This window comes from Trichoderma harzianum (genome assembly GCF_003025095.1).
Source record: "Trichoderma harzianum CBS 226.95 unplaced genomic scaffold M431scaffold_2, whole genome shotgun sequence".
NCBI lineage: Eukaryota > Fungi > Ascomycota > Sordariomycetes > Hypocreales > Hypocreaceae > Trichoderma > Trichoderma harzianum.
The window spans coordinates 1,448,835-1,474,065 of NW_020209250.1; the positions used below are offsets into that span (position 1 = coordinate 1,448,835).

Consider the following 25,231-nt stretch of genomic DNA (forward strand, 5'->3'; position numbering starts at 1 on the left):
CATCTGAGAATTTTATACCATGTTCACATTTGGACTGGGCGTCGTACTTGTAAGCCGCTATTAAGGGTGCCGTACGAACCGTTTTTTCTCCGTCCCAGTAGCGCAGTGCTACTCTGAAGCACACATTCGAGCATGAAGAGTTCGTTTGACTTGGGACGCACTGTAAGACGCCTTTGTCCGGCCGTCACTGGTATTGCCCGCCGGTTCTCTTCAGCAAATTCCAACATAGTTACGGCGATGCAACAATTTTATCTCGGTTATCTGCAGCTGAGCTCGTCGGGCCAGGGGTAGAGGACGGCTGAAAATGGTCCTGGCTCCGGTGTGACTCTTCCCTTTCTAGGCATTGGCTCTTGGAGCTGCTGTTCCGTCTGGCCCGGCGATGTAAATAAGCCAACTTGAACTTGGTGCTTGATGCTGAAGCTTTTTAAGCTGCATATGTAACAGAAGCTAAAAGGCAGATTTGGGTGGATCCCCCTAGCCACATCTTTTTTTGTCGTAATATCAGACTTGCAAAAAATCCTGGGTGTAATTACCAATGATGCAGGGAATATCAATAGTGACACTAGCAAGACGAAACGACGCACATCCTTCTGACGCTGTGTGCCGTCATATCTAATGTGTAACGGCAATAAGGTCATAACGTCAAAGCCGAACTCAACACGGCCAATGCTAGGACTCTGGTCTCGCGGGCCGCAGCTGAATGTGGCGACCCATATTCCCCAAGTAGGTAGTCCAAGGATGAAGCAGAAATTCGCTTTATCCCAATTAGGGCAATGACCCAGGATAAATGAAAATTCTTTCGACAAATTCAACATAAGTTCGCGGCAGGAATGCCTGCTCTAGGCACATCGCATCTGAAAACTGGTCCAATCGGATAGAAGCTGATCAGGCCATCCCCACGGGCTTGTTAGTCCCGGAACCGCGTTCAAGTAGCAAATGAGAAAGGAAATAAAAGGTTGCTTTAATCTATTTGAAACTCAGCCATTTCATGGTTGAATGGCGGCACTGTGAGGTAGCTTCGAGTCTCTGCTTCAGCAACCACTCGAATTCGGCATGGTGCGTGGCTTGCCTGGCTTACTTTTCTGCCTCTTGTTTATTCCAGGTTAGGAGGGGCTCAAAGGCTGCGAAGTCGAGGACAAAGATGAAAGTCTATTCAGCTGAGGGTGTGGCGAATGCGGGGGGGCAGCCGTCGATTCTCATTGTAAGCTATCTCGTACCCGGTTCTGCGTACCCAACAAGATGCCGCTTGTGAAGAAACTCGTGTTAAGGCGATGGCCTCACCAGCTGAATACAAATGACTTGTCAATAATTATCATAAGCCCTGAGTTGACTTTGACGGCATACTCCGTGGCTAGAGAAGGGAGACATCATTACCAACCAAGTAGAGCAGATCATTTTGGAGAACAGTCTGAGCCTCGGCTTATTGGCTGACTCGATTCTTATCTTTCTGCGTATCGAGGCCGGCCAGCCAAGAACGAACGGCAGTTTGCTGGCGCCAGATGCTCGATTCTTAGTGGACAAATTGCAATGTGTGGAAACTTGATGTGAATATGCTAGCCGAAGGCGTAGCATCCGAATAGTGTTGCCAAACTGGTATGGCTCAGTAGGCCGAAGCGGAAGATACAGCGGAAAGACTTGATTAAGGTGAACCGAATTCTTGTGTACTACCCGAACACTTTGGTCAGAAAAGCCTTCTTTCTGCAGCTCTGAGTTGAAATTGGCTCGTCCACAACATGGCCATTCAGACCACGTGCGGCTGTGCCGGCAGTTGCTGGGTGTCAAGTTGAGACAATGTTTATAACACCGAGTAGAATCAGGGCTTTGTAGCCAAGCCCCCCTCCAAACTAGTTTCCCGATTCTCCAAAAAGCCACTTTGAAATGAAAGGCCTGCAGAAAGCCAAGGTTCTCGACCTACATTTTGGTCGATGACCGACAGGAGCCTCTGGAGGATTAAGCTAATGGACCGAATTTGGCGTGATAAGGTTGGCTTGCTGCTAGTTTGGTCGTGTGCTCGGGGCTAGACGGTTCTTGATCTCGATCTTGGTTGCCAAGAGCGTCAAAAGAAGAGAAGGCTGGAAGAGAGCTAGTAGTCCCGAATCCAGCGAGGCCGAGGGCATCAGCGCGAAAGCGAGGTATCACAAGAGACTATTCCCGCCCTTTGTGAAACGAAGTCATCCCAGTTTCGGCAAAAGAGAACGAGCGGTGAATGTCTAGTACAAAGTGTGTTCAGATTATCCACCCGCAGCCAAGCAATGTACTGTACTGTAAACAGGGGCGTTGCTGTAGAAGTCGGTAATTGCTCTGCGAGGTTGCTTTGGGCGATCCTTGGGCGGCCTTGGTTTCGATGTCATCTCCAATAGTCTCTCTGACCATGCTTGGCAGTGTTGTCAGTCACATATTCCTCGACACGGCAGAAGAAGACGGGAAGAGAACGAGTAGGTACCCACGGCCTGCTCCTAGCCGCCCAGCAACACAGTTCTGGTTAACGACAACCAGAGTGGTCTGTTAGTATAAGAAGTTGAGTACTGACAAACAATGTTTTGACTCGATACTGATATGACATGGATTGAGGGAGGCTGCATCATTCTCCATATTCCTTTGCCCTGGATCAAACGCTAATTGCAGAACTGCCGGGCTGTAACTGCCTAAAGTTCGTAGTAGCAGAAACTCACCGCATGTACCTGCCTGGGAAGGCGTATCCTGGCGCTGCCAGTTCTGCATCGTACCTGCACGGAGGAGTTGACGACATGTTTGAGGCGCAGCACCCAATTGGGATCAATCTTTTGAGTTTCGTGTACGAGGTGGTAGAGCGGTACCTCTGGAGTGGGGGACGAGAGGTCACTCGTCCTTGTGCTAGTGGTGCGATAGTACTCGGCTTCAGTGCCTGGTCAAGTATCGCCAGGATGGAGGTTACGTCTACGGCATTATTACCGCTAGCGAGCATTGCTCGAAGCAGTGCATTTAAAGACAGTCAAACACGGGCTCCCGCAATATAGCATAGCAATCCTTCAGCTAGATTGATTTCAATACTTATTATGTCCTAGCAACAGTACGAACTAGGTAGGTAGATCTGCAGTCATGGTGCTCCGTGCATAGTGCTTGAGGTCGTTCCAATGGCCAGCTCTTCATGTCTTAGTATAGCATTCAATACAGATCGTTGCGTGAGAAGAAGAGGAGATGCAGATTGCGCTAACAATGGCTTCGTCTCTCTACAAAGTAGGTTCATCGCACGCTCAGCACGGAAGGTGCCGACTGCGGAAAAAAGCTAAATCAAAGTGGGCCTGACGAAGCTCAGAAGCGTTCCGTGGACCGTCATTGGCTCATGCAGTCTTCGTCCTAATGCAGCTGTAGATGCTACGATGGAGCATCCAAGCAAGAGTACAGTAGCAGCAAGTGCTAGTACAAGAACCAAGCCAGTAGGGAGAGCTTCTGCAAGTACATGTATGTAAGGTGGCAGCAGCTTGACTCAACAATGGGTATTGACAGGAGAGACAAATCGTCGGATGCAACCATTCAGCAAAGACTACGGAGTAAGTGAGTTTCTTTCTTTCTTTCTTCTTCTTCTTCTCTCTTTAGGTTCCCTTTTGCTGCCGTTAATTTTTCCGCTGGAAATGGTAGCCTTACAGGCAGATGCACGGCCGCCAATGCCTCTGGTCCATCAGCATTCTGCGCGTTATTCAAGGCGTATGCGATGCGGCAATCCTGGCTCACATGCCACCATGCTGGTGCCAAGTTTCGTAGTTTGAGATCCTCCGTAGGGCCGTCATCAAGACAATTGATGACATGTACAAGGACGAGTACCCGCCAGAGGCCTAGCAGGGGAAAGCGCCCTGGAATCTTACTGGTTCCATGTAGATGGCACAAGCTGAAATCGGAGGAGCAACATGAAGGGTCTAAGACACGCCGCCGCCTCTCGGCTCACAAGGGTGCAACGAGCTTAGTGCGGCGGTCGTTTCCCCCCGGCTGGCTGCTTCGTATCTTGCTTGAGCAACCTGTGTCTTAGATCATGAGACGGCTCATGGCGCGGCCGTGGATGCGGCCCAAGTTACGGAGCACCGAGTACGGAGTTGGGGATGCGTGTTTGGGGATTAAAGTGGGAAGCCGAGGAGCTGAGGCTGACCTCGTGTTTATTAGCACCCGGACCTCACATGAACTTGGCTGACCAACAAGGGAGGTCGCACGGATCCAGATACTGGTATTCTGCCTGTGTAGGTAGGTACAAAAGCAAAGACGGAGCCTCTGGTATCCGCACGAGCAAATTCCAGGTCTACCTACTCCGTGCTCTGCACCTCCAGGTGGTACTGCAAAAGGACGAGGTCCGTCCTTGGTGGATATACCGGCTTGGTCTGCACCTAGTGCTCAGTGCTACCTGTAGGCTGTAGGTACATATCAATAGCCCTCTTATGCATTATGCGTAGGTAGATGCAGAGGCACGGAGAGCTGCTAGTCCTTGAATACTACCTGTAATGGTTAGTGGTTGCTGTAGCAAGGCAAGGCTTGCCTGCCCCTCCCAACAACAGCAGTTCTCTCCGTTAGACATGCAGATCCAGCCGCCCGCATTTGCTCGGAAGCTGGAGCTTTTGAGATGGTCCAGCGATAGTGGCAATGACATGCCTCCTCCTAGTAGCAGACCCTGGTCCTGGCTCGGGCAAAAGAAGCGGATTACATAACCGTACCGTTGCAAGCGGTGGACAGAATAAACAAGAGGAGAGCAATAGGCAATCAGCCGTATCTGGGAGGATATCCGTATACACGTTTTACTATTGCGAAACTGCAGTGCCTATGTAGGTACGGAGTGCATGGGCACCACCTATACCTTGTATGCCTCTTTTTTTTCTCTCCTTTAATTAATTTTCAAAGATCATCTTTCCGTAATAATATAGATTATTTCTCTCATTTTCCTCAACAATTCCCGTCGTCGTATGCTACTTCGTTTTTTGTCTAGCGTTGCCCTTTCGCCCTCAATGGACTGGACCATGGCCAAAGCGGCAATGACCAGCGGTTTGCAGGGTCCTCGCGTGCAAAGGTCTTCCGACTGTCTGCATCCGAAATGCGCTTGTTCAGAGCACACGGCAACTCTGGATTATTACTGGATCAGGCTGACCGTTTGAGATGTGTCACCCCCGTCAAGTCTGGCATGGATCGGCTCGACTTGGTGCTTCCATGTAGCATCTGCTCCGTTCTCCGTACTTTTGTCTCCATGCTCTGTCCCTGCTCTCGTACTTGGCCTCCTTACCTGCGCATAAGTGACAGATACGCATGCGTCCTAGATACTTGTGCTAATGTGAGCCTGCGTTGTGACACGGCATCTGAGCTAAGGTAGTCGGTCGTATTTTGACCCTCCCTGGCGGTTGTGCGTTGCGAGCCCGCATCGCAACGGCTTCTGTTAGTGGTCTCATTGCAAGGATCCCGGCTAACGACTACTAGCTGTGCATCTGTTGATGCTACTCCATTTGTAGTATTTACAGGTAGTAATGTACTGCAGAGTATTGTAGATGGCATATATACTCGTATATATAAATATAGAATCTGACTAGCATGGCGGCGGGATTGTTATTCCCCGTTCAAGAGTGCTAGCGCATCGAGCATCTGTCGGCTGGAAGTCGGTTCTTGCATGGCGACGATGACACACCAACGGCAGATGCATCAGGCTGGCGTTGTAATACTTAACAAAGACAAAATGCATGGATATCAAACATGGCACCAGCCACCGCTATTCTGGTATTGGTAACCGTGTATACCTTACTTGTAGGTGGGAGGTGTGAGAGGAGGGAGGTGGGAACACCGACCAATACAATGTCCGAGCTTGTAAAACACCAGCCTGGTTTCTCGTACTGATATCAACAAACACGAGGCGTGTACATGTACTCTGTGCTTCCGTACATTGATCAACTCAAGGCATGCTGAAGCATCCACAGCCCTTCAATGTCGCCGTTTCCCGAGGCTGTTGCCAACCCTGTCTTGTCGTCATTGCAGAACAGCTTCTGCAGCACCTTGCCACCAGCCTGGTTTTTGTGAACCTACGCTGTTGCTTCGTCTAAAGAAGCATAGCCCATACCCCAAAGTTCCCCATGGCTCTGCGGAGCTGACGGCGGTGACAGATCAGCAACAGGCCGTCTTTTCAGCCACCCAAAGTTAACCCATGTCGACTCTGCTCTTGCATTAACAGAGCTCGACTCGATTAGGACATGTTGGAGCTTCAGAGCTGCATCATCAAGGTGACTGAGTCGTGGCTCCTCTCAACTAGATCCATAGTCGAATAAAACAGCCCCCCTCCTCCAGCCAGGCCATCCATTTGGGCCAAACTCACTAGCGGCTTTGGGGGAGGGGCGTAAGGCGAGCAGCAAGCCACACAGACAAGGTCCAGATCCCCATCGAGTCAGTCCACTTGTCTGTCCGCACTTCCGTCCCTGTTTGCAAGCCGAGCTTGTTCAATCGGATCGGCTTTTTAGCATCCCTGGCGGCGGGCGATACTGCCCTGTTTCCCTCTCGCGTCTCCCTCGTTGGAAGCTGGTTGTGAAGTCCCCCCCAGCAGCCCTTGTACAGGTATAAACCTGGCCAACTACGGCAGCCCTGCTTCGCAACCTGGCATTGCAAGCATCCATCTGGACGAACCTGCCATAGCCGTTTGCGAATCGTCGGCCGGTAGTCGATAGGGTGCAGCGCTACTGTACTGTAGAGAATGCGTTGCTGGGGGAGCTTGTGCTCCTCGCGATAAGCTCTGGGGCTGAGCTGTCGTTCCATGTTCCCAAAGTGGATAAATGGTAGAGGTACCTAGATACCTACAAGTACGGACCGCAAAGGGAGGCTGCGCGGACTCCTACATGTGTCTAGACCGGCTTGGCCATGATGTGCCAAGTACCGAACCAGTGCATATTTGGCCATGTTGGTGCCGAGGCTGGTAGATTTTAGGTACCCCATACTTGGACTTGTCCATGCAAATATATGCACTCACGGCTCAGGTTTCTCAAACATGCTCAACTATAACTGCTGCCTTGTGCCTTGGATTGGTAGAGCTCGTACTAAAGATAGGCTCATCAAGAGAATGGGAAAGGAATCAAGAGGTGCTTGGTAAAGCAAAATACTGCCTCGAGGTCGGTACGCAGCAGCCACATATAAAACATTGAATTGAAAACGAGGCCACTAGCCACTCATATCGATAACGAGGCGAGATCCGTTTAATCGGTACTCGTAGACAGGGCAATAACGTGACAGCGACGACATCAACACCACCCTCGCCAACATCAACATCAACAAAAACAAAAACACCAGCCAGGAAGAACAACAAACGACAAACGGCGGACACGACATGCATACGGTGCGTGCACCTGCATACATACACCGCATGGCCAGAGACTATCGAGTACTTGCGTGCGCACGGAGCACTGCCCAGGCGGAATGTAGCTACTGTACTTCCTGCGCACCATATGCACCGAGTATTATGGCGCATCCATCTCGTCCTGCGGACTTGAGACGAGAGCCAGCTCTGAAACGGCCTGGTCCTGGTCAAGACACGGCAAGGCCACAAGACGATAGGTGAGCCATTCAGCCTAAGAAACCGCAAGTCTCCGTCCGTATCTCTTACACCCGCCCGCTCAGCTAATGAACGACGACTTGGTAGCAGAATGAGCCATGCCCGCCACCAACCCCTCTCCCCCTCCACTCTTAGAGCCCTGTGGCTTTCTCTCAAGCGCAACATCTGCCTCATCCAGAGAGGGTAGCTCCGAGCCGATGAGTTTAGATGGGTCACTGAGATCGGTTCTAGAGGCTGATGAGTAGCGCTACAGCACCAAGTTGGCATGACGGACGAATCTCGCAACTCCAGCGCCCCATGCTCGTGGCAGCCACGGCCAAGGCCAGACCCGCGGCGATTGGGTCGGGCGCGCAAGATGTCGCCCATTTGCCTCTCTTCCAACACACGCAGCTCGTTGCCTACTTACTGGTATACTGTATTGTACTGTACAGTACAGTACGGAGCACTTCCGTGACCCAATGCGGCGTAGCTGCCAGAGGGTTCCGTACCGCGGAAGCGCAGGGCAAGCTGCCACTCATTGGATGAGCCCCGTTGCATCGTGTACTATTTTTTGCACATCTCCCAAGACGTGCAGCAGCCGCACACAGGCGCACAAGGATGCCGGAGCTGCAGAGTGGTGCTCCCTGCTTGGCTGTTGTCTGCCTGCCTGCCTGCCTGCCTAGCACATGAGTGAGTGTGCTTCTTCTCAAACTAGTCTTATCAAGGGATATCATGTTGGGACAGTTTGTTCTCTGCCCGATGGCTGACCCTGACTTGCCCCTGCAATGGTGTTTTTGATAACGGCCGGTTCGTTCGCGCGTCTCATTTGTCTCGACAGCTTACAGTTACTTACAAGTATACGTCTTACAGGTCCTCCGTCGGTATAAGCAACCCCCCGCATTCGAAAGACGCCATCTCACGTTTCCCTCGATTGCGGCGATAGCCGGCCGCTCCTCTCCTCTGTCTCTCTTGCCTTGCGCTGCATGTGCGGGAGTATTCTGAAATGTATGATAAGATTTCTATTTGTCTTCTTGTATTTTGAATCTGATGCCCTGTATGATTCCCGTATCATCGCCGGCTTGTTTGCCCATCTGTGGTGTTATCCCCTGCAACTGGTATGTACTTTTCAAAGCACCAAAGAGCAATCCTCTATTTGCTGCACCATGGTATCCAACATTTTCTCATAGCTTCATTCTTTATTGCTTCCTTTTTTGCTTCCTCTACATTTTTTCCCTCGGTCTCGTCCCCCTTGTCTATTTCGGCTCTGCTTGCCGCCAATCCACAAATCTTGGCTGAGAATTTTATTTCTGGGTTTTCTTCCTTTCCTTTCTTTTTTAGAATTCCCCCCTTCTTCTCGCACTCCCTATCTGAAACGCACACGCCCTCCGCCCACTTCCCTGTTAGTTGACGTCCCATCGATTCCCTAATCAGATCATACGCTCTGATACGTGCACGCTCCTGTGAATAGACCAGGCACACCACACGCCTTCTCCACAGTGGCACGGTGCCCGCTCCGGCCCTTGTCTTGCTGTTCACCCTCCTTCTAGCCCAGCCGATATTCTCAGGCCCCCCCCCCCCCCTTGGGGCAAGCCCCTCGTTGGCCAACTCCGTCCCGCGGCGCTCTGTCTCCATTCTAGGAAGCACTACTTGTACACAAGGAGCGGATGGACCACCATCTCTGATATTGGATAGCCTGCATGTGCCCGACAGGGTTACTTCAGCCCTCTCCATCTGCTTTCTCTCCCTGTACCCAGTACTGTCTGTTGACACCAAGACTACCCTCAATGAGGGTGGCTAGCTTATCCTCAAGCGTCATCCGTCCAGCCCCAGTCGACAGTCATTGTTGTTGTTGTTGTTGTTGAGCTGGGCCGTCACCTCCAGCCTACGCCTCGACTTGTTATAACGAACGTTATATCCACCACGTACGCCTCCACAACCTCCCATCCTGTCCTTCTCTCCTCCTCTCCTGTTTTCTTACTTGCCCAACTCCCCCATCCCCAGTCATCGTACTCTCATTTTATGACTTTGATTGTTACAAGTATTGTTTCTTTCTTGCATGCCCCGCAGCCTGGTTCTTTTTTGCACCATCCTCTGATGTCTACTTAAACACATGCATACACTCCTGTAACTCGCGGCATATGTGATGATGCTCACCATCAAGCAGCAATCGACGACATACGGCTACAAGTCCGTCCATGATTTGCCAACTCCGCCTTCCACTTCCCGGCCCTCTCCTCCCTTGAACTATCAAGATCCATCCTACAAACCGTACCTTGTCTCTCAGAACAGCCCGGTGCAGCCCATGTCTACTTCCCATCGTGGCCTGCCTCCTCCGGCGGCCATGACTCTACCTCCACAGCAGCCTCCTTCCGTTGGCCCTCCGCCGTCACATCACGCTCAACCACCACCTCCTCTACCGCTGTCACAGCCCTCTCACCAGGCACAACAACCATGGCCTTCGCCTTCGGCGGGCCTGCCTCCGCCACCACAGCAATGGCAAGGAGCTGAGGAGTCTATGCGGACCTGGCTCCAGGCCAAGACAGAGGAGGAGAAAACGAGGCAAGAAGAGGAGAGGACTAGGCAAGAGACTCTACGTCTAGAACAGAGAAAAATCGAAATGGATATTTTGCGAGCCTCTCTTGGCGGCGGCATCCCACCTCCCATGGTTCCTCTGGTCTTTGCTGGTATGGGAAGCGGAGGTACTCTTCCCCAGGCCGCCCTTGAATGGGCACAGCAGTTCATGGCTCCGGCTCAAGGGCATCATCCCCAGCTACTTCCGCCCCAGCGACCGCACTCGCCAGACCATTCGAGGGAGCCTGTAGGACACGGCATGGTGTACGCTACTTCTCCAGCACAGGTGACTTCAGCTCAAGGCCCCGGTGGGTATGGGCCGTATCCAGGATCGCCAACGAGGCCAAGAGGCCAGACTATCTCTGGCGCAATGGGCCGACCAATTGGAATGGCATCAAACATGGTGGGCGTCGCCAACCCTCCCCACCCCCCGGGGCAAGGACCTCCTCCTGTGATGCCGCCTTACCAAGGACACGCGCATACACAGTCACAGTCATCCCAGCATGACACGAGCCCATCGATCTATTTCCACCACTGGCAGCCACCGGCGACGCAGAGCGGCAGCAGCTCGAACCGGCCCGGAACACCGTCTGGTTCGTCAAAATTCAAGAGAAAGCGAGACTCCCTTTAAGCTAACCTGGGTTTGTGCCGCTGTAACAGGGGAGGCTCAGAAGAAGCGAAAGACAACGGGAGGAGCTTCTCAACAGGTAACCAGAGCTCCGAGCGAAGACCGATATCGATCCCCGCCGCCATTTACGCAGCCCGGCTCGTCGAATCCGGCGTCGCCCAGTCGAAAATCGCACAAGCGCCAACGGAGCGATGTGTCGTGGTATAGGCCTCCTGGCCAGATGTACGGTGAGGACCCAGACCGGCCTCGAGCGAGAACGCCAACACAAGCCCCGTCCTGGGGCCCCTCACCACGCGAGAGGGAGGATTCGAGGAGTGCAAAGCAGTCGGTATCCTCGCTGCTATCCCGCGAGCCTGATGACTCGGGTGCACTGTCACGACAAAATGCGCAGCCTCCGCGGCTCGAGGCGCCGCCGCCGATACCACGAGCCAGAGGACCGGGAGAGCAAAGAGCTGGGGTAGAGACGCCGCTATCTGCAGGAGAAGCCGATCCAAGGTCCCGAATGGCAGGGGCTGGGATGCACGAGAAAGAGGCCTGATTAGGTTTCTGGAGATGACTGCCAATGGGATGCTTCGGGTGACGGGCTCATTTGGCATCAATCAAGACTGTGAGAGCATGACGACAGTGTCGCCAACTCGGGAGGCCTCTGTTTTTTACGGTCTTACCACATTTCTCTTCTTCTCACCTTTTTTTTCTCACCTTTCATTCTCACATTCATTTTCACTCTGGGTTTCATTGTCATTTTCAATTTCAGTTTCACTTCTTTTCTACACATTGTTTTCTTTTTTTCAAAACATTTGTCCATTTCATGATCATGGCCGACCGGTTTGGCTTGGATCGCCGCCCCTTTTTGTATATTTGTTTTGGTATACGTCATGCACCATCCGCGCAAATTTCCTTTCATCTTTCAAGGCTACCATCGGGGCAGGAAAGACCAGACTGGTCATTACATTTCACAGACTAGAATGGCGGCCGGATAGCATAGTTTGTTTGAGGGGGACATGCACATATAGGCGTTTTTCGTTTTACTGGGAAGGGAGGGGATTTTGAGCTGTTTCGCATTGCACAAGGAACAAAAAGTGTATTGATAGGATGAGATTTGACGGGGATGCCAGGAACGCATCCATGGAGAGGAAAGGAGGGAACAAGGAGAAGAAGAAAACGAATCAAAAGCATTTCCAAATGGCCCCCCTAGGTGCAAACGTCGTCGAAGTACCTCTGGTACATGTATACAAGCAGCATACAGATGAAGCCTTCCGAGTTATTACTGCGAGTACTCCCGTACCTGTGTACCAGTACGACTCCTTTGCCTGATGCCTATCGAAGCAGCTAGCTGATGGCAACCGAAATAAAAGTGCTATTGGGCTCGCCGTGGTCGGGGCTTAGGACTGATATCCGAGCGCAAACGGCCGCGAATGGTTGCACAGGGGGGTCTTTGGGTTGCCAATCACGGCATGTAGATGAAACAGACGACCCATGGGGATGGTGCAGTCCAGGAGCCGGCTAAAAAAAGCCACGCAAGACGGGCAAGGGTTCGGGCCCGAGCAAGAGGGCACTCGAGCGATCGGTCATATGATATCGCGGCTGCCGCGTAAGGCGCATCCGGATTCCGAGGCAGGGCTGATTGTGGTCGTAGTTTGGACGGACGGGTATTTTGGATGGTTTGGCGGTAAAGGTTGCGTATATAGAGGTACCTCTCATTACTAAACCAAGGGGGGCACTTATGCAGGAGGGCAGCATTACCCAAAATTACTTACTGTACGAGGATGTGTGTATGAGTGAATGAGTGAGAGTGTGAGAGAGCCGGTTTGCAATCAAAACGTGGTGCTGCCTTGTAGGAAGGTACATAACCAAATGCCATTGATTACCCCCCGGCCGGTCAGTTACGGCACTCGGGCCCTGTGGCAGTCAGAGGAGCAACGTTTCGGAGGCTGCAGGTTCCTGGAATGATTACATGTACGAGGCAGTTTGCATCAGCAGGGGTTCCTTTTTGGAGTACACGTATACAGTTGGATAGTACAAGTTACTTTGTTCTCATAAGGGCATATGAAGCACAGAAGTCATGGGTAATATTGCGTATATATACAGGCACAAAGATGCTAGATTTGCAGTATACTGGTTCTCGGTATTATTACCAGGGAGGTACGTATCTGTGTTAGTGCATTACCAGTGTTTTTTCCAGATTCTCAAATTTTTTTCCTTTACACGGTTTACCTGAATTGGGCAGCCTGACCGCTGTCTTCGATTATTGTCTGGCAAATCCGGTGCGTTGTTGCAAGTACCTACTAGGTTGCTAGGTGTGTAGGCAGGCCTTGGAGCGAGTACCGAGGCAACGTACCTGGCAGTAGCGGCCGATGGGATGGGATGGGATGGGAATCGGAGAATTGGTGGAGCAAAAGTTTTCCCAAAGTTTGCGAGGAGTTTGTGTACAGGTTTCCCTTTTTACGGGCACGGGTGACGGACGGAAGAGGAAAGTTGCGGGATGTTGAAGAGCCCGTTACGGAGGGCTTGCTTTGCTTGGGTAAGGTGGTTTGGACTGGGATTTGCTGCGGGCGTAGGATGGATGGGAGTTCGTAGTACGCTGTGGATTTGTTGGTGTGGGTTAAGGTAGTACCTGGTGAGGCAGGGGGTAAATGTTTATCCAGTACTGCAGTAGTATGGAGTTACCTGCAACACGTATCCTCAATGGTGTTGTACCTCTTTAGCATCTCGGTAGCACAAGAAGTGCCATATGCGGACCATTCTCTCCGTCTTGTGCCTAACACGGAGTCGGCAGTATTTACGCATGACCCAAAGAAGAAAAGAACGAAAAAAATGAGGCGGGAAACGACAAGAGAGCAAAATTGTTGTGTGTTTCAGACTTATTGGGTGCATATATCGTGTGTACACAAGGCATGTACTGTACGAAGTACACACAGGGACAGGCCCGGGTATCGCTCGAGGAATATTATGGGGAACCGGAGCATCGCCGAGAAAAGAGGTCGAACGGAGTAATCAAGGTCGGGCTGCTAACACCAACTTGGCAATACTAGTCTAGTAGCTGTCCAGAGTGAGCCTGCCGACAAGGGGGAAGAAATGGGAACGGGAAGTGGAAAGGCTTCGGGGCTTGCTGTGGGTGGATGGGAATCTGAAAAGGGTTTTCTTCTTCTTCTCGTACTGCCCTTTTGAATACCTGAAATGTTATAGCACGTCTTGGCTATCCAAAGGGGGAGTGTGGGTGAGGCTCTGCTTCTACTATAAGTTACTAGAATTAGTCCTTGCACTCGTATACATCGTACTGAGAGGAAATATATATAGTAGGCATTGCGCTGATCTAATCTCGGGGGGGGTTTTCCCCAATGGCGTGCAAGAGGTGAAGAGGGTGTGAATATTACTTGCTCATCCGAAACTAACAATAAAAGGCATCATTGAGGGCTTTTATGGAACAATCTAGCTGCTACGGGGTATCAAGATGACAATCTTGGATCATGGACGAGTCAAACAATGCCCGCATACGCGTAGTTTTTTTTGTGAGTCAGGAACAGGGTTTTTCTTTTCGTTCTCCCGTCCCGAGTGGGATTTTTGACATACACTAGTTTATTAGTGACACGAAGCAATTCCCTCTTTCTGCCGTCAAAGAGAGAACAACAAGAAAAAGAAAAAGAAAAGTCCACTTGCAGAATTGAGAAGATTCGGAATGATGGATTGTCCCGCGCGCCAAGACTCTGTCCCAGGGGCCCGGCAGAAGAACAAAAAATGTGACCTGTCACATAAAAAGCTGCTGAAGAAGACAAAGGCAATCCGGGCACACACTTGTCAAAAAACTCAAAAGGAAATTAGAGGTGAGACACACTTGAAGAATTATAGCGTGTGTGTGTGTGTGTGCTCTTACGCCAGGTACCCGTACAGCAACATCCCGTCCCTTTCCCACCACCACAACCCGAAACTCAAAAGTACATGTACATGTACCTACCGCTTTCTCACATGCATCTCCGAACAGACGCCCGAGTACCGCTACTCGTACTTTTTTAGCTTGCACCCAAAAACCACATGAAAAAAAAAGCGCCCTGAAAAAAGCAACAAGCCGTCCATCTTCGGTGCGATACCCGATTCGTAACACCCACCTTCATCCTTTTTTGTCTTTCTTCTCGCTTCCCGGACATTCAAACCCAATCCGGGGAACCGGCGACAGAAAAAAAACCCCCAACATGCCCAAAGACGGCTAAGCCTTAAAAAGAAATAAGAGAGAGACGGTACTTTGTTTGCGTGCTCCGTTTTTTTTTATTTCTCTCTCTCTTGGGCACCGTTTCTCGATACGGAAGTACGGAGGACAGCCGGGTGCCCGTTTTAGTGCTTCGCTCCGTACGGCACTTGCGAAAGTACCTAACCTGCTATACGAATATAAGGTAGTACTCCTCTTCACATGCTTCTTTTCTTTCGTCATCTGGTCCCCTTGTATCCTTTTCTTTTTGTGACAGGTGATGGGGTGGGATGAAAAAAGATCCCCAGTAAAAAAAAAAAAGGAAAAAGCTTCGTGCTCTAGTCTGGCTACCCGTAGCGAGCAACCCGGAAAATGGCACTTGGCACTTGGCATGGTAGCATTCGGTCTGCTTAAAAAGGAAGCGCAGCCATGGGTCTCCAAAACGGAAAGTCGTAACCCCATCTGCCGAAGCGGTTCCCCATCTAGGGGTCCTAAAAAGGTCCCAGTGGATTGGAAGGGGGTCTCTCTCCCGGCTTCGTTCATTAGGTTCGCGGTACGGTTGATGACCAAGCATGTGAAAGAAAAAAAGAACACATCAATAAATTACAATACTAAGACCAAAAAAAAAAGGTCAATGCATTGTCTGTCTCGCTATCCCACATAGTAGCATCAAATAAAAACACAAAACGCAAAACACGAAGAAAAAGAAGAAGAAATAATGAAACACCCCCCCTCCGTCAAAGCTTGCATTCTTCTCTCCCCTCCCCTCCCCTCCCCATCCCCCTTCTCACATCACATCAACTTCCAGAACCTTTTTTAAACCTTCTCCACCACCCCTGGCCCCTCGGGATTTCGCAATCTCACCCAATTGTAACACTTCACTCTCGGCAATTCCCACCTCCCACTTTACGCCCCCTAGCACACGACAGCTCAACCGAGAAAAAAGAAGGAAAAAAATTGACGAAGTATCCTGAATAATTCACCCTCCTTTTCGTATTTCTATATATATATATATATACATATATACGCTCTTAGTGTTGCATAACAAACATCTGGTCTCTCCGCACATACACAAATACACATGTAACGACGAGCTATATTTCTTCCAAAGTGTCAAGAAACCCAAAACAGCTTTATTACCGATGCGCAAGTGGGTAGTAAGAAACAAGTACAAGGCCATGGGGCAAGGATACGTGACAGAGGGAGCCCCCCCGAGCGAGACAAATCTCACGTGTGATATATGAAGCATATTCCATATCCAGGAACCCAGTTTCGGGAACCCAGTTCCGAGAACCTACTCGGGTGCTTCGTTGCCCAAAACACCACGGCCAAGTGCTTACGGGGGTGTAAATGCAAAAAGGATCAGCGCTCATACTGTAAAAGCTTGGCTGAACAAGTCTCCGCCTGTATTAATAGTACTAGTAATGCTTTTTGTTACCCCTTCCATCAAGCAAACAGCCATCTAGTTACAAACATCTGCCGGTCCCGTCCGCCCCCAGGACGCCAACTCCAGCCAATCTGACAAACTACATCGCCAACCATCTCCAACCACCCACTGCTCAAAAAGAACAAAACGCCTCCGTGACGGAAGGGTATCCATAAGTCAGGGCGTACCGTACGCCCGCTCCGCGCCACCCTGTCCCAGATCCTGGTATATGAAGCAAGCAAACAGACAAACACAAACACAAAGTAAAAAAAGATCAATATAGTGAGGGAGGAGCCGAAGCAAGATTAAATCAGCACGCATCAAAACAAAGACAAAGGAGAGACCATATATGAAGAGGTGTCAAATAGACCATCTGTTCATTAATAGAGGGTATCAGTAGCTGAACAAATAAAAGGGGGGTATCGGGTGGTACGGAGATGAAAGTGACAAAAGAAGGGTAGAGCCATAGGAAGCTAAATGTCCCGTTCCCCTGCGCCAATTTCAAAAGAAAACAAAGGCAAGATAAAGTTTAATACAGTAGAATAAGAGGGAAGAATCAACCCGTCGGGGTGAGAGTCGGGAGAGGCAAGCGTGCTACGTCTTCTTCTTGCCTTGGTGTGACTTCCATTCGGCTTTGGTCACCTTCATCAAGAGATCCTCATCCTTGATGGGAATCCATGACGTCAAGGCCTTCATGGCGTTTTCGAAGTCCGAGTCTAGGAGTACCTCGCGGAGGGCCTGGATTAAGGCAGCGCTCGTGGCGTGCAAAATGTCGAGTCCTGTTGCCGGACTTGCTTCGCTGTCGTCAACTTGCGTGACAATGTTCGCCTCGGCCGCGCTATCTCCCAGCAGGAGAAAGACATCCCATACTCGCAGCTGGGCTGGAAATGGGATGGAGAGGTTGAAGAGGGTAAGGTACCAACGTGTACCATACGCCGTTATGTCTACGCTGAGCTCGGTCTACAAAACAAGAGAGATGAGAATGTTAGATTAATACAAGTATTCAGATTGTCATCGTCAGGACTCACCAGCCTCTTGGCCACGTCCTTATTCAGCCAAGTTTCATCAAACTCATGCAGCGCCTTCATCAGGCCCTCGAAGCCTGGGCGATAGAGGCGATCGAGCCCTCGTAGCTGCCACATGCGCACCAGCATAACGAAGCACTTTTCTTCGTCAAAGTAGCAGAGAAGCGTTGCTGCCAATGACGCCATGCCCTGGACGTATCCTGTTTCTGGAAAGAAGATGGACAGGCAGTGCAGCACGCGGAACAGAAGCCGCTGGCCGCCGCGGTACCTTTTGCGGAACATGATGTGTCGGCTAATGGTTCGGGGCACGTCGAGGTCAATCTGAACATCGTCCGGCGAGCTTTGCTCCAGCAGTCGGTGGAACGACGCAACAATCTCCTCTTCAATGGCATGGACTCCGTGTTCCGTAGCGGAACTGGCAAGAAAGGACCACCACGCGGCTGCACGCCAGCGATCGGGAATGCCTTTCCACGTTCGCTCAATGAGCTTAGGGTTCTTCCTGTCAAACTCAAACTCCATGCCTTCGCCCTGGCCGCCCCTTCGGACAACCTTGGCCATCTTGCGCCACTTCTCTGACCTCTCCCACTCCTTGCGCTTCAGTGTTTCTGATATCCTCTCTATATGGGCTTCCTCTGCGGCATCTTGGAGGCTTGTTGGAAGCGTCAGCATGTCGCCAGCCTCGTCCAACCATCGCCGATCTCGGTTATGGGGTAGCAGATTGCTAGCCTGTCGAATGACGGATCGCGAAGATCGTTTCGAGGCGGTAGACAGTTCCGAGGCTTGGGTGTTGAGTGACCTGGCGGACATCTTCCTGCTCGGGCCCAAGGGAGATAGGCCAGCCAAGTCCCGCTTCTGTAGCATGTTCCTTCGCCTGGGCGAGTACTGGGCAGACTTCATCTCCGTGGGCGTGCCGAGCCGTGATCGGGGGGCGGTGATGAAGCCATATCGATCGACGCTGGCGCCGTCAACATCTTCCCAGTCCTCTAGGCCGCCAGCGAGCTCCGTGTCTCGCCTATAGTCAAGGTGAACCGAGGAGCTCGTAGACCTGATAGATCTCGGGGTTCCCCAGACAGGGATGGGGGGCGGCAGTATTATGCTACAAGTCGAATAGGCGCAAAGCGTTAGCAACAAGATGCACAGAAGACGAACAAGCAGACAACCCGACACACGGCGCCAGGAAATCGTCAAGGGAGTCCATACGAGTCATTCCCATCTTCCTCTGCTGGGAGCTCTGGGGTAGGCTCCAAGGGTTCGCAGTACGAGCGCCTTGCGCCATCCTCCCAATTGATGGCATCGCCGACTCCATAGAGCGATCTCACCTTTTGGGACTCCTTGTCGACGTCGGATGCTAGCAGGCGGATGTCGGGTGGCGGCTGAGCGCGGGGCACGAGGTTGGGGTTGGAGGCACTGGCGGCCAAGGACTCGATGCGGTCGACGCTGGTGCTGCTGGATCGTGCATGGTTGTGAGTGGGTGTTGAAGGAGCAGAGACATCGCCTCTGCTGTCGTTGGCCCCGTCGAGGCCCAGCGCTCCAGCGCGTCGCCCGCCGAACATGATGCTGCCGCGGTTCGAGAAGGACAACGTGGCCATAAAATCATCCTCGAGCAGGCTGTGCGTTGGGATGCTGATGCCCAGAGGCGCAAAGTGGTCGTTGACGTCGCCCGGAGAAGCAGTGTCGCGAGATAGTGTCTGTATCTGCAGTAGCGGAAGAGGCGACTGTTCTGCAGTTGACCGTTGTGGCTGCTTATGAGTGGAGGCTTGCTGCGAGCCCCGCATCAGGGGCTGCATTGGCGCGTTTGCGGCAGCAGATCCCTCGTCAATTGCCAGGGCTTGCAGGGCTAATTTCCCCTTTGCCGAAGCAGAGGAGCAGACGCTAAGGCGCTTAAGAATGCTTTGTCTCTTTGGCGACACTGGCGACGACAACGAGCGAGGTGGTGAGGGAGGTTGAGGTTGAGCACGGCTCGGAGCGACGGCGGTATTGGCTTTTTCGAAGCAGGGAAATGACGCAGACGCGGCTGGTTGATGAAACTTTGTCTCACTTGTCGAACACTGCCAACCAGCCGCCACTGGGCCGACAGCTGTTCCGTGCTGTGCTTGTGCTTGTACTTGTGGGACACGATGTCGTGGTACCTCGTCGACTTTGGTTGGCTTGTCACCGGCAGAGTCTTGGGCGTCTGCCAGCTGCTTGCTGTCTTGCTTGGCCTCTTCTTCCTCGCAGTCCTCTTCGTAAATGGTATTTGCTGAGGTTGGCGTCGGCGCGAGCCCCGAGTCTCTCTTCCAACTCTCGTGAGCAAGCTTTGCCTGGCGTACCGGCGTCCTTAACGCCGGATGCTGCTCTGTTGGTGGCGTAATAGGCAATAAAGAGAGCTGCGGTGGCGTAACAACCACCAGACTTGGCGAGTAGAGTGACACCGAGTACAAAGAGGGAGAGGGAGACGATGCTGACGATCGTATCGACAGCGTACGAATGGTGTTGCGAGATGTGCTTCTGGGAGGCAGCGGGATGGGAGGCTCTGCCTGGACTGTCTTCTCGTAACGGAGGCCTATGGTGTTGTCGGCAGACCGTCGCGATCTGGAGCCAGTTGCCGGTCGGATGGATGTGATGGCCATGGCTCTATCTATGGCAGTTGGAGGAGCTGATCGGCCGCAATGACCTTGAACTTGAGCTTGTGAGCGAGATGGATATGGGTTGTTGTTGCTGATGCTGATGGCGGAGGTGCTAATGATGGCGAGAGTGCTGATACTAGTTTTCTCAGCGCTATGCGAGCGGAAGCCCCGAGCCAAGCGTCGAAGCAGTTTGGTGAAGCGTGAGACAGCCAGCTTGAAAGATTGTTGAGGCGTTTGGTATTTATAACTACGCCGATATGCCGAGTGTGCGGTGAGAAGCGAAGGTGAGGCTGGCAAGTGACACTTTGCTGTGGTCTTTCCTTCGGAATGTATATCGAGGCTTGCCGAGGCGATAAGATGTGAAGCGAGAGGAAGCGAGAATATCGCAGAGCAGACGAGGGGGTAATGATAGCGAGAGAAGTGAGAGAGATGAGAGAGACGAGAGAAGCAATGGAAAAGGAAGAAAAAAGCGGGAAGATGAAAGAGAATGAGTGTTGACGTGGCAATCGTTCAAGTCATAAAGTCGTAACTGCTGTAAACGAGAGGAACGGGCAGTCCGCAGCCCTAGCGGTGCACTATCACGGCGGGTAGGCGGGACGCAGATGCAAATGCAGATGTTTTCAACTCGAGTGCCTGGATCTGATCCGACAGTCGGTGTAAGAAGCAACTCGGTTTCCTGCTGACTCTCAGCCCCTGGCACTGACAAACAACCTAAGCAAAACGAGCATGTGTGGGGGAGATGATGGAGAATTATATACCTATAATAGAGCAGAAGCAAGTAATTTAACGCTGTGAAGATCCGGGGAGAGCGTAGCGAATGCCTTTCTCTCTGTCTCGAGAAGAGCGCCGGGCCAAGCCGTCCCTTGCATCCAAGTCATGTACTAAGGCAAAAGCAAAGTAGAGCTGAGACATGTGTCTTGGAAATGCGGCGAATCAAAAATGAGAGTGACTGAGAGCTGAAAACCAAGAGACGGGATAGGAAAAGAAACGAGAGTGGGAGAAAAAAGAAAAAGAAAAAGAGAGAGAGGATCTCGTTTGTTTCTATACCAATAGGCATTGCGCATATATGATGCTCATGCAGGGCAGAGGCCAGCGCAATCAATGGTTTGTCGGGGATGACGGGTACGACTATTGCTGATGTGCCATATTGCGTTGCGTACTCGTAATACCTTGCAGGCCCTGAGAGTCCTGATTCCTCGAGGACTTTTAGAATTTGCACTACGGAATTCAATTGCAAGCTCTATGTCGCCCGCACATGCATGCGAGTATATTGACGCCAAGTTTGTACTTTCATGCACCCAACAAGGAGCTGGAGTTGAAGTCAATGGCCAACACGCTCAACTGTATGAGTGGAAAAGAGGTGCCGAGCTCAGTCTCCATCTCCGGCAGAACCCAATCGGGGACCCGCGATAGAGCTGGACACACTAAGACGCTGGCTAGTGGCGGGACAGGGATCACCGATGCTCGACTTACAGGGCCCTTTTCCAGCGGTCACGGCTTTCGGGCACCCGCTAACAAGGCCAGACTCCAGCCTGCTGGGAACCGGCATCTTGATTAGCGTCAATTGAAGCGGTTTGTCGCCTTGGGCTCCATGTCTTTTTGGGCCTCGATGGATGTACCTTTCCATGATGCTTCCTTCGTGTACTGTAAGTTGATGTGGCTGTCAGGCACTCAGAAGCCCACCGCCTCCTTCGGCTACCTTCTGTGCTGTTTCAAGTCGTTTGGCGAGAGTGCGGTCCAAGCAAACGAGCAAATGAGACCCGACGTCAAACGGGGGATGACAGACGGGCATGTCAAATTGACAGGACGCACAAATACTGGTCACCCCATGTATTACGGTACTAAAATCATGGTTAAACAAGTACGCTGGGGAAAGGTAAAAGGAATTGACTTCAGAGGTAGAATTGAGAGCATAAACTGCCGTGGATTGGTAATACTACTCATTGGCCCTCCAGGCCAGCTCGTATATGCACCCTTGCGTCCGAAGCAAACGAATGAATGCATATGCAAACTAAATGTTCTGTTCACGTCGGGAAGCAAAAAGAAAACACGCCACTCATGCTCACCCAAGGAGAAAGCAAAGAAAAAAATTGAACCCTCCCACGTCTTCGGTGCTAAACGGAAAAGGTTTCACTCTACTGGTCCGCGGATGCAGGAACCGGCAGGACTATCACAAACCTGCATTTCGCACCGCCGCGCATCGCAGGAATAAAATGAACCCTCCCCATTCATTGCTCAGCTTTGCATGGGCGGTGGACACGTAGTAGCCGGCTGCTAGATTTTTCTTTTTCTTTGCCTTTTTCTCCCCCTCTTTTCCCCTCAGCTGTATTACTTCTCGTCCTAATTCGCTACCATCGTGACAAGCGACGAGCGAGAGGAGACGCCGCCTCCTGCAAGGGGTGTCACTTCTCACAAACGCCCTCCATCTCAACAGATGCAAGGTACCCGATGCCACCGAATAGACCCGATCCTACCTATTCACACCAATGCTGTACAGGTACACACGCTCTCCCCCTTCCACTCCTCTTCTCTCCCCATCTCCCTCTCTCGCCTGGGTACCTCCACATTGTGGGCACTTACACACACAAGGACGCGCACACACACTACAGATGCCATTGCCCAGCCCTTTCGGGTCAGACTCCCATCCGTCCGCACCCCTTCTGCCGATTCGTTTAGCCTTCTCTCCCCTCTCTTCTCTTTCTCTCTTCTTGGGGGCCTTTTGCATATTCATCCGCCCCCAAATTTTCTTTTCTCCCTCTAAAGCTCGGCATCGTGCAGTACAAACGCCGACGCAGGAACGCAATAGTCGCCCAAAGTCTGCCCACCACAAAAAAAAATCCTCATGCAAGGGAGAGAGAGGGGGGGAAGGGAACTCAGCTCGGCAATCGTCCTGCCGCCTCCCCCCTCCTTTCTGCTCAATTGAGTTTTCTGCGGCTCATTTTTTTCTTTCAATTTTGACGCTTTTGGGGACCAAGCGTCCGGTGAGGCTTCTTCGCCAAGCTGAACCTTCTTCTCCAGTGCTGCGAACATGTTGCCCATTTCTCCGCTTGAGTTCGGCGGTACTACGCCCGGGTTACCCGTCCATTGACGGATTTTGTGGCCCTTTTCGCTTTCTTTCTTCTCTTTCAAGTATACTTTGTGACCGTAGGAACAATTCAGGTCGGGTAGCTCCAGCATGGCACCAATGAGAGACTCAGCTCCAGCCATTGATTGCTGCCTGCTTGTGGCCTGTCATCTACTAAGTAGACGATAGTGCTACCTTGGCGCAACACCTTGGGCTTCCGGCTGTGAAAATACCTACATCCCTCCAGCAAGGATTCCTAGTAATTCACATGTCTACAGCTGTAAGAAACTCCTACGAGAGCATACGTATGTGTACATCCTTGATGGCCTTACATGCAACCCGCCTCTTTACCAATCAACTACCTCAACGTAGGCCGACTCGCCGGAAGAGAGAGAGAGAGAGAAAAGCAAACATCCGTCGCATCTCCAAAAGTACTAGCTCTCCCTCGCATATCTAGCATCTACCCGGAGGCTCGCCACGCACAGAGCCTATTATCAATATGTATTGACAAATGGTGCCAGCAAAGAAAGCCCTCTTTCTCCAGGGTATCCCGGCACCAACGCGCAGGCTCTTATCACAAATCAGCCCATTTGCTCCCAATCGATCGTCCCCCCAAACACCGCAAGGGAGCACAGTGGAAAAAAAGCAAAGCAAAACAAACTAAAATAAATTAATTGACCACCCTCTTCTTCATCCTTCCGGGCTCAACGTGGCCATTTTAATTCACATCAATGGCACAATCCCGCCAGCGCATTCCGCTAGTGGGGCCCAAAATGCCGACCCGACTAAGCTGGGCCCTGCTCCACTCCCCGGGCCACGGACCCTCTCCGAGCCGATCGAGCCTTTTTCTCCTGGTGCTCTCTCTCCATGCTCTCTATTCTTGTTCTTTTCCCTGTCAAATGGTTTAGCCAAATACAGAGTTGACCGATGCAAGGCTTCTGCCTCTTCATTGCTACTATACTTGTTTAAGTATAGACTACGTACCTTGTGCAGTTTTCCCAGAATGCGAGGTTTTTACAACTGTGAGTTGGCGTTAAGTGTAAAAGCGCGAGAGCTCTTATGGGCATGGAGGCAACTGTACACTTAGAGAATGGAAAGCCATTTGCTACTTGGAATTGGATTGAATAGGTAATCGTGGTCGTAAATTAGCTTCACCGTCAGCGGCGAGTATTATAAATCGAAGGGCAGTAGAATGCCTTTAAAACTACATGGCAAAAGCCACTCTTATACAATCGACGAATGCGGAAGGGGACCTGCATCGACACAGTACTCGTCAAAGGATTGGTATATCAAATCGGGAAGGGCGTCTACATAACTCCACAAGCGAAAACTTTTCGCAATATCCTGTCATCCAACATAATGACACGAACAATTGCAGCAAAAAAGCTATAAAAAAAAGCTGTCAACTTTGCCCGTTCATATCACCGATGAGAACTAGCATGCAACTCTTTTTCCCAATTCGCACGTCTACTACCCATCTGCCGGGCTAATGCCTCCAAGCTTATAGCCAAAGTTTTGAGCTTCCTATTGGTGGAGTGAGTTCTACGCCTTCCGTTGGTAATATTAATCCAGACGTCTTTCAAGCTGTGCCCGCACTCGGAACTTATCGAGAAACCCAAAGAAAGATGACACTCATTTCAGTTAGACCAATACCAGGTGCAAAAATATAGATAGGTAGATTAAAAATCGTACAGTACAGTATGTACCTCAAGTATGCAGTAGAGATCCCCAACAAGCTTCCAATTGTCATGATATGAACTCAACCGCCCAATTACAACGTACATACATATGCAGCCTCGGACCTTGTCCTCTTTACAGACAAGAGTCATCCTCAATCCTGCTAGTAGATCCAAGCATGCGTTATCCATCAGCATTTCCCCTCTTGGCCCCCAAAGTCGTCTCCTCCTTGCTGCATGCCATGCTGTCGCTCTTTATGCGTCCCCTCTTTTCGGCTTTGTTTTTTCCCAAATAATGTTAGAGACAGTTGTCCGCTGCGTCGTCTTGCAAGGCTTCCTCGTCTTCACTTCCATCCACATGCTCTCCGATTGGTGGACCTTTGCTAGCCTATGAGCAACAGAAAGAGGAAGAGAAAAGAAAACAAATGAATTAAAAATGAGAAATCAAAATGAGAATGAAACAAGGAAAAGAACAAAAGAACAAGAAAAGAAAAATCGGGCCTCCTCTTTCCCCATCACTTCACATAACTGGACCTCAAATG

The 25,231-nt window shown here is 51.2% G+C and overlaps 5 protein-coding genes across 5 annotated transcripts; 3 read left to right on the forward strand and 2 right to left on the reverse strand.

The window, feature by feature from the left end:
- Positions 1-656: 656 nt before the first annotated feature.
- M431DRAFT_74534 (hypothetical protein) lies at positions 657-940 on the forward strand (the record flags this gene model as incomplete). The annotated part of the gene is made up of 2 exons (XM_024922235.1): positions 657-723; positions 819-940. Coding segments are annotated over 2 exons (189 nt in total), but the record flags the coding sequence as incomplete, so codon positions are not given.
- Positions 941-9,217: 8,277 nt separating this feature from the next.
- M431DRAFT_503929 (hypothetical protein) lies at positions 9,218-10,831 on the forward strand. The gene has a single exon (XM_024918379.1). The coding sequence runs from the start codon at positions 9,660-9,662 to the stop codon at positions 10,713-10,715; it is 1,056 nt and encodes a 351-aa protein (XP_024778650.1). The 5' UTR covers positions 9,218-9,659; the 3' UTR covers positions 10,716-10,831.
- Positions 10,832-16,912: 6,081 nt separating this feature from the next.
- On the reverse strand, positions 16,913-19,118 carry M431DRAFT_74152 (hypothetical protein; the record flags this gene model as incomplete). The annotated part of the gene is made up of 3 exons (XM_024922198.1): positions 16,913-17,278; positions 17,347-18,439; positions 18,544-19,118. 3 exons carry the CDS (start codon positions 19,116-19,118, stop codon positions 16,913-16,915), a joined length of 2,034 nt encoding a protein of 677 aa, XP_024778651.1.
- A 3,068-nt stretch (positions 19,119-22,186) lies between these two features.
- Positions 22,187-23,251, forward strand: M431DRAFT_544171 (hypothetical protein). The gene has a single exon (XM_024921157.1). It carries the CDS (start codon positions 22,436-22,438, stop codon positions 23,135-23,137), a length of 702 nt encoding a protein of 233 aa, XP_024778652.1. The 5' UTR covers positions 22,187-22,435; the 3' UTR covers positions 23,138-23,251.
- Positions 23,252-23,736: 485 nt separating this feature from the next.
- M431DRAFT_490604 (hypothetical protein) lies at positions 23,737-24,080 on the reverse strand (the record flags this gene model as incomplete). The annotated part of the gene is made up of 2 exons (XM_024916821.1): positions 23,737-23,905; positions 23,998-24,080. 2 exons carry the CDS (start codon positions 24,078-24,080, stop codon positions 23,737-23,739), a joined length of 252 nt encoding a protein of 83 aa, XP_024778653.1.
- Between the last annotated feature and the right edge of the window lie 1,151 nt (positions 24,081-25,231).

Excerpts from the sequence above, each read along its gene's own strand:
- M431DRAFT_503929 (XM_024918379.1), top strand. The coding sequence starts at position 9,660 with ATGCTCACCATCAAGCAGCAATCGACGACATACGGCTACAAGTCCGTC.
- M431DRAFT_544171 (XM_024921157.1), top strand. The coding sequence starts at position 22,436 with ATGCTGTACAGGTACACACGCTCTCCCCCTTCCACTCCTCTTCTCTCC.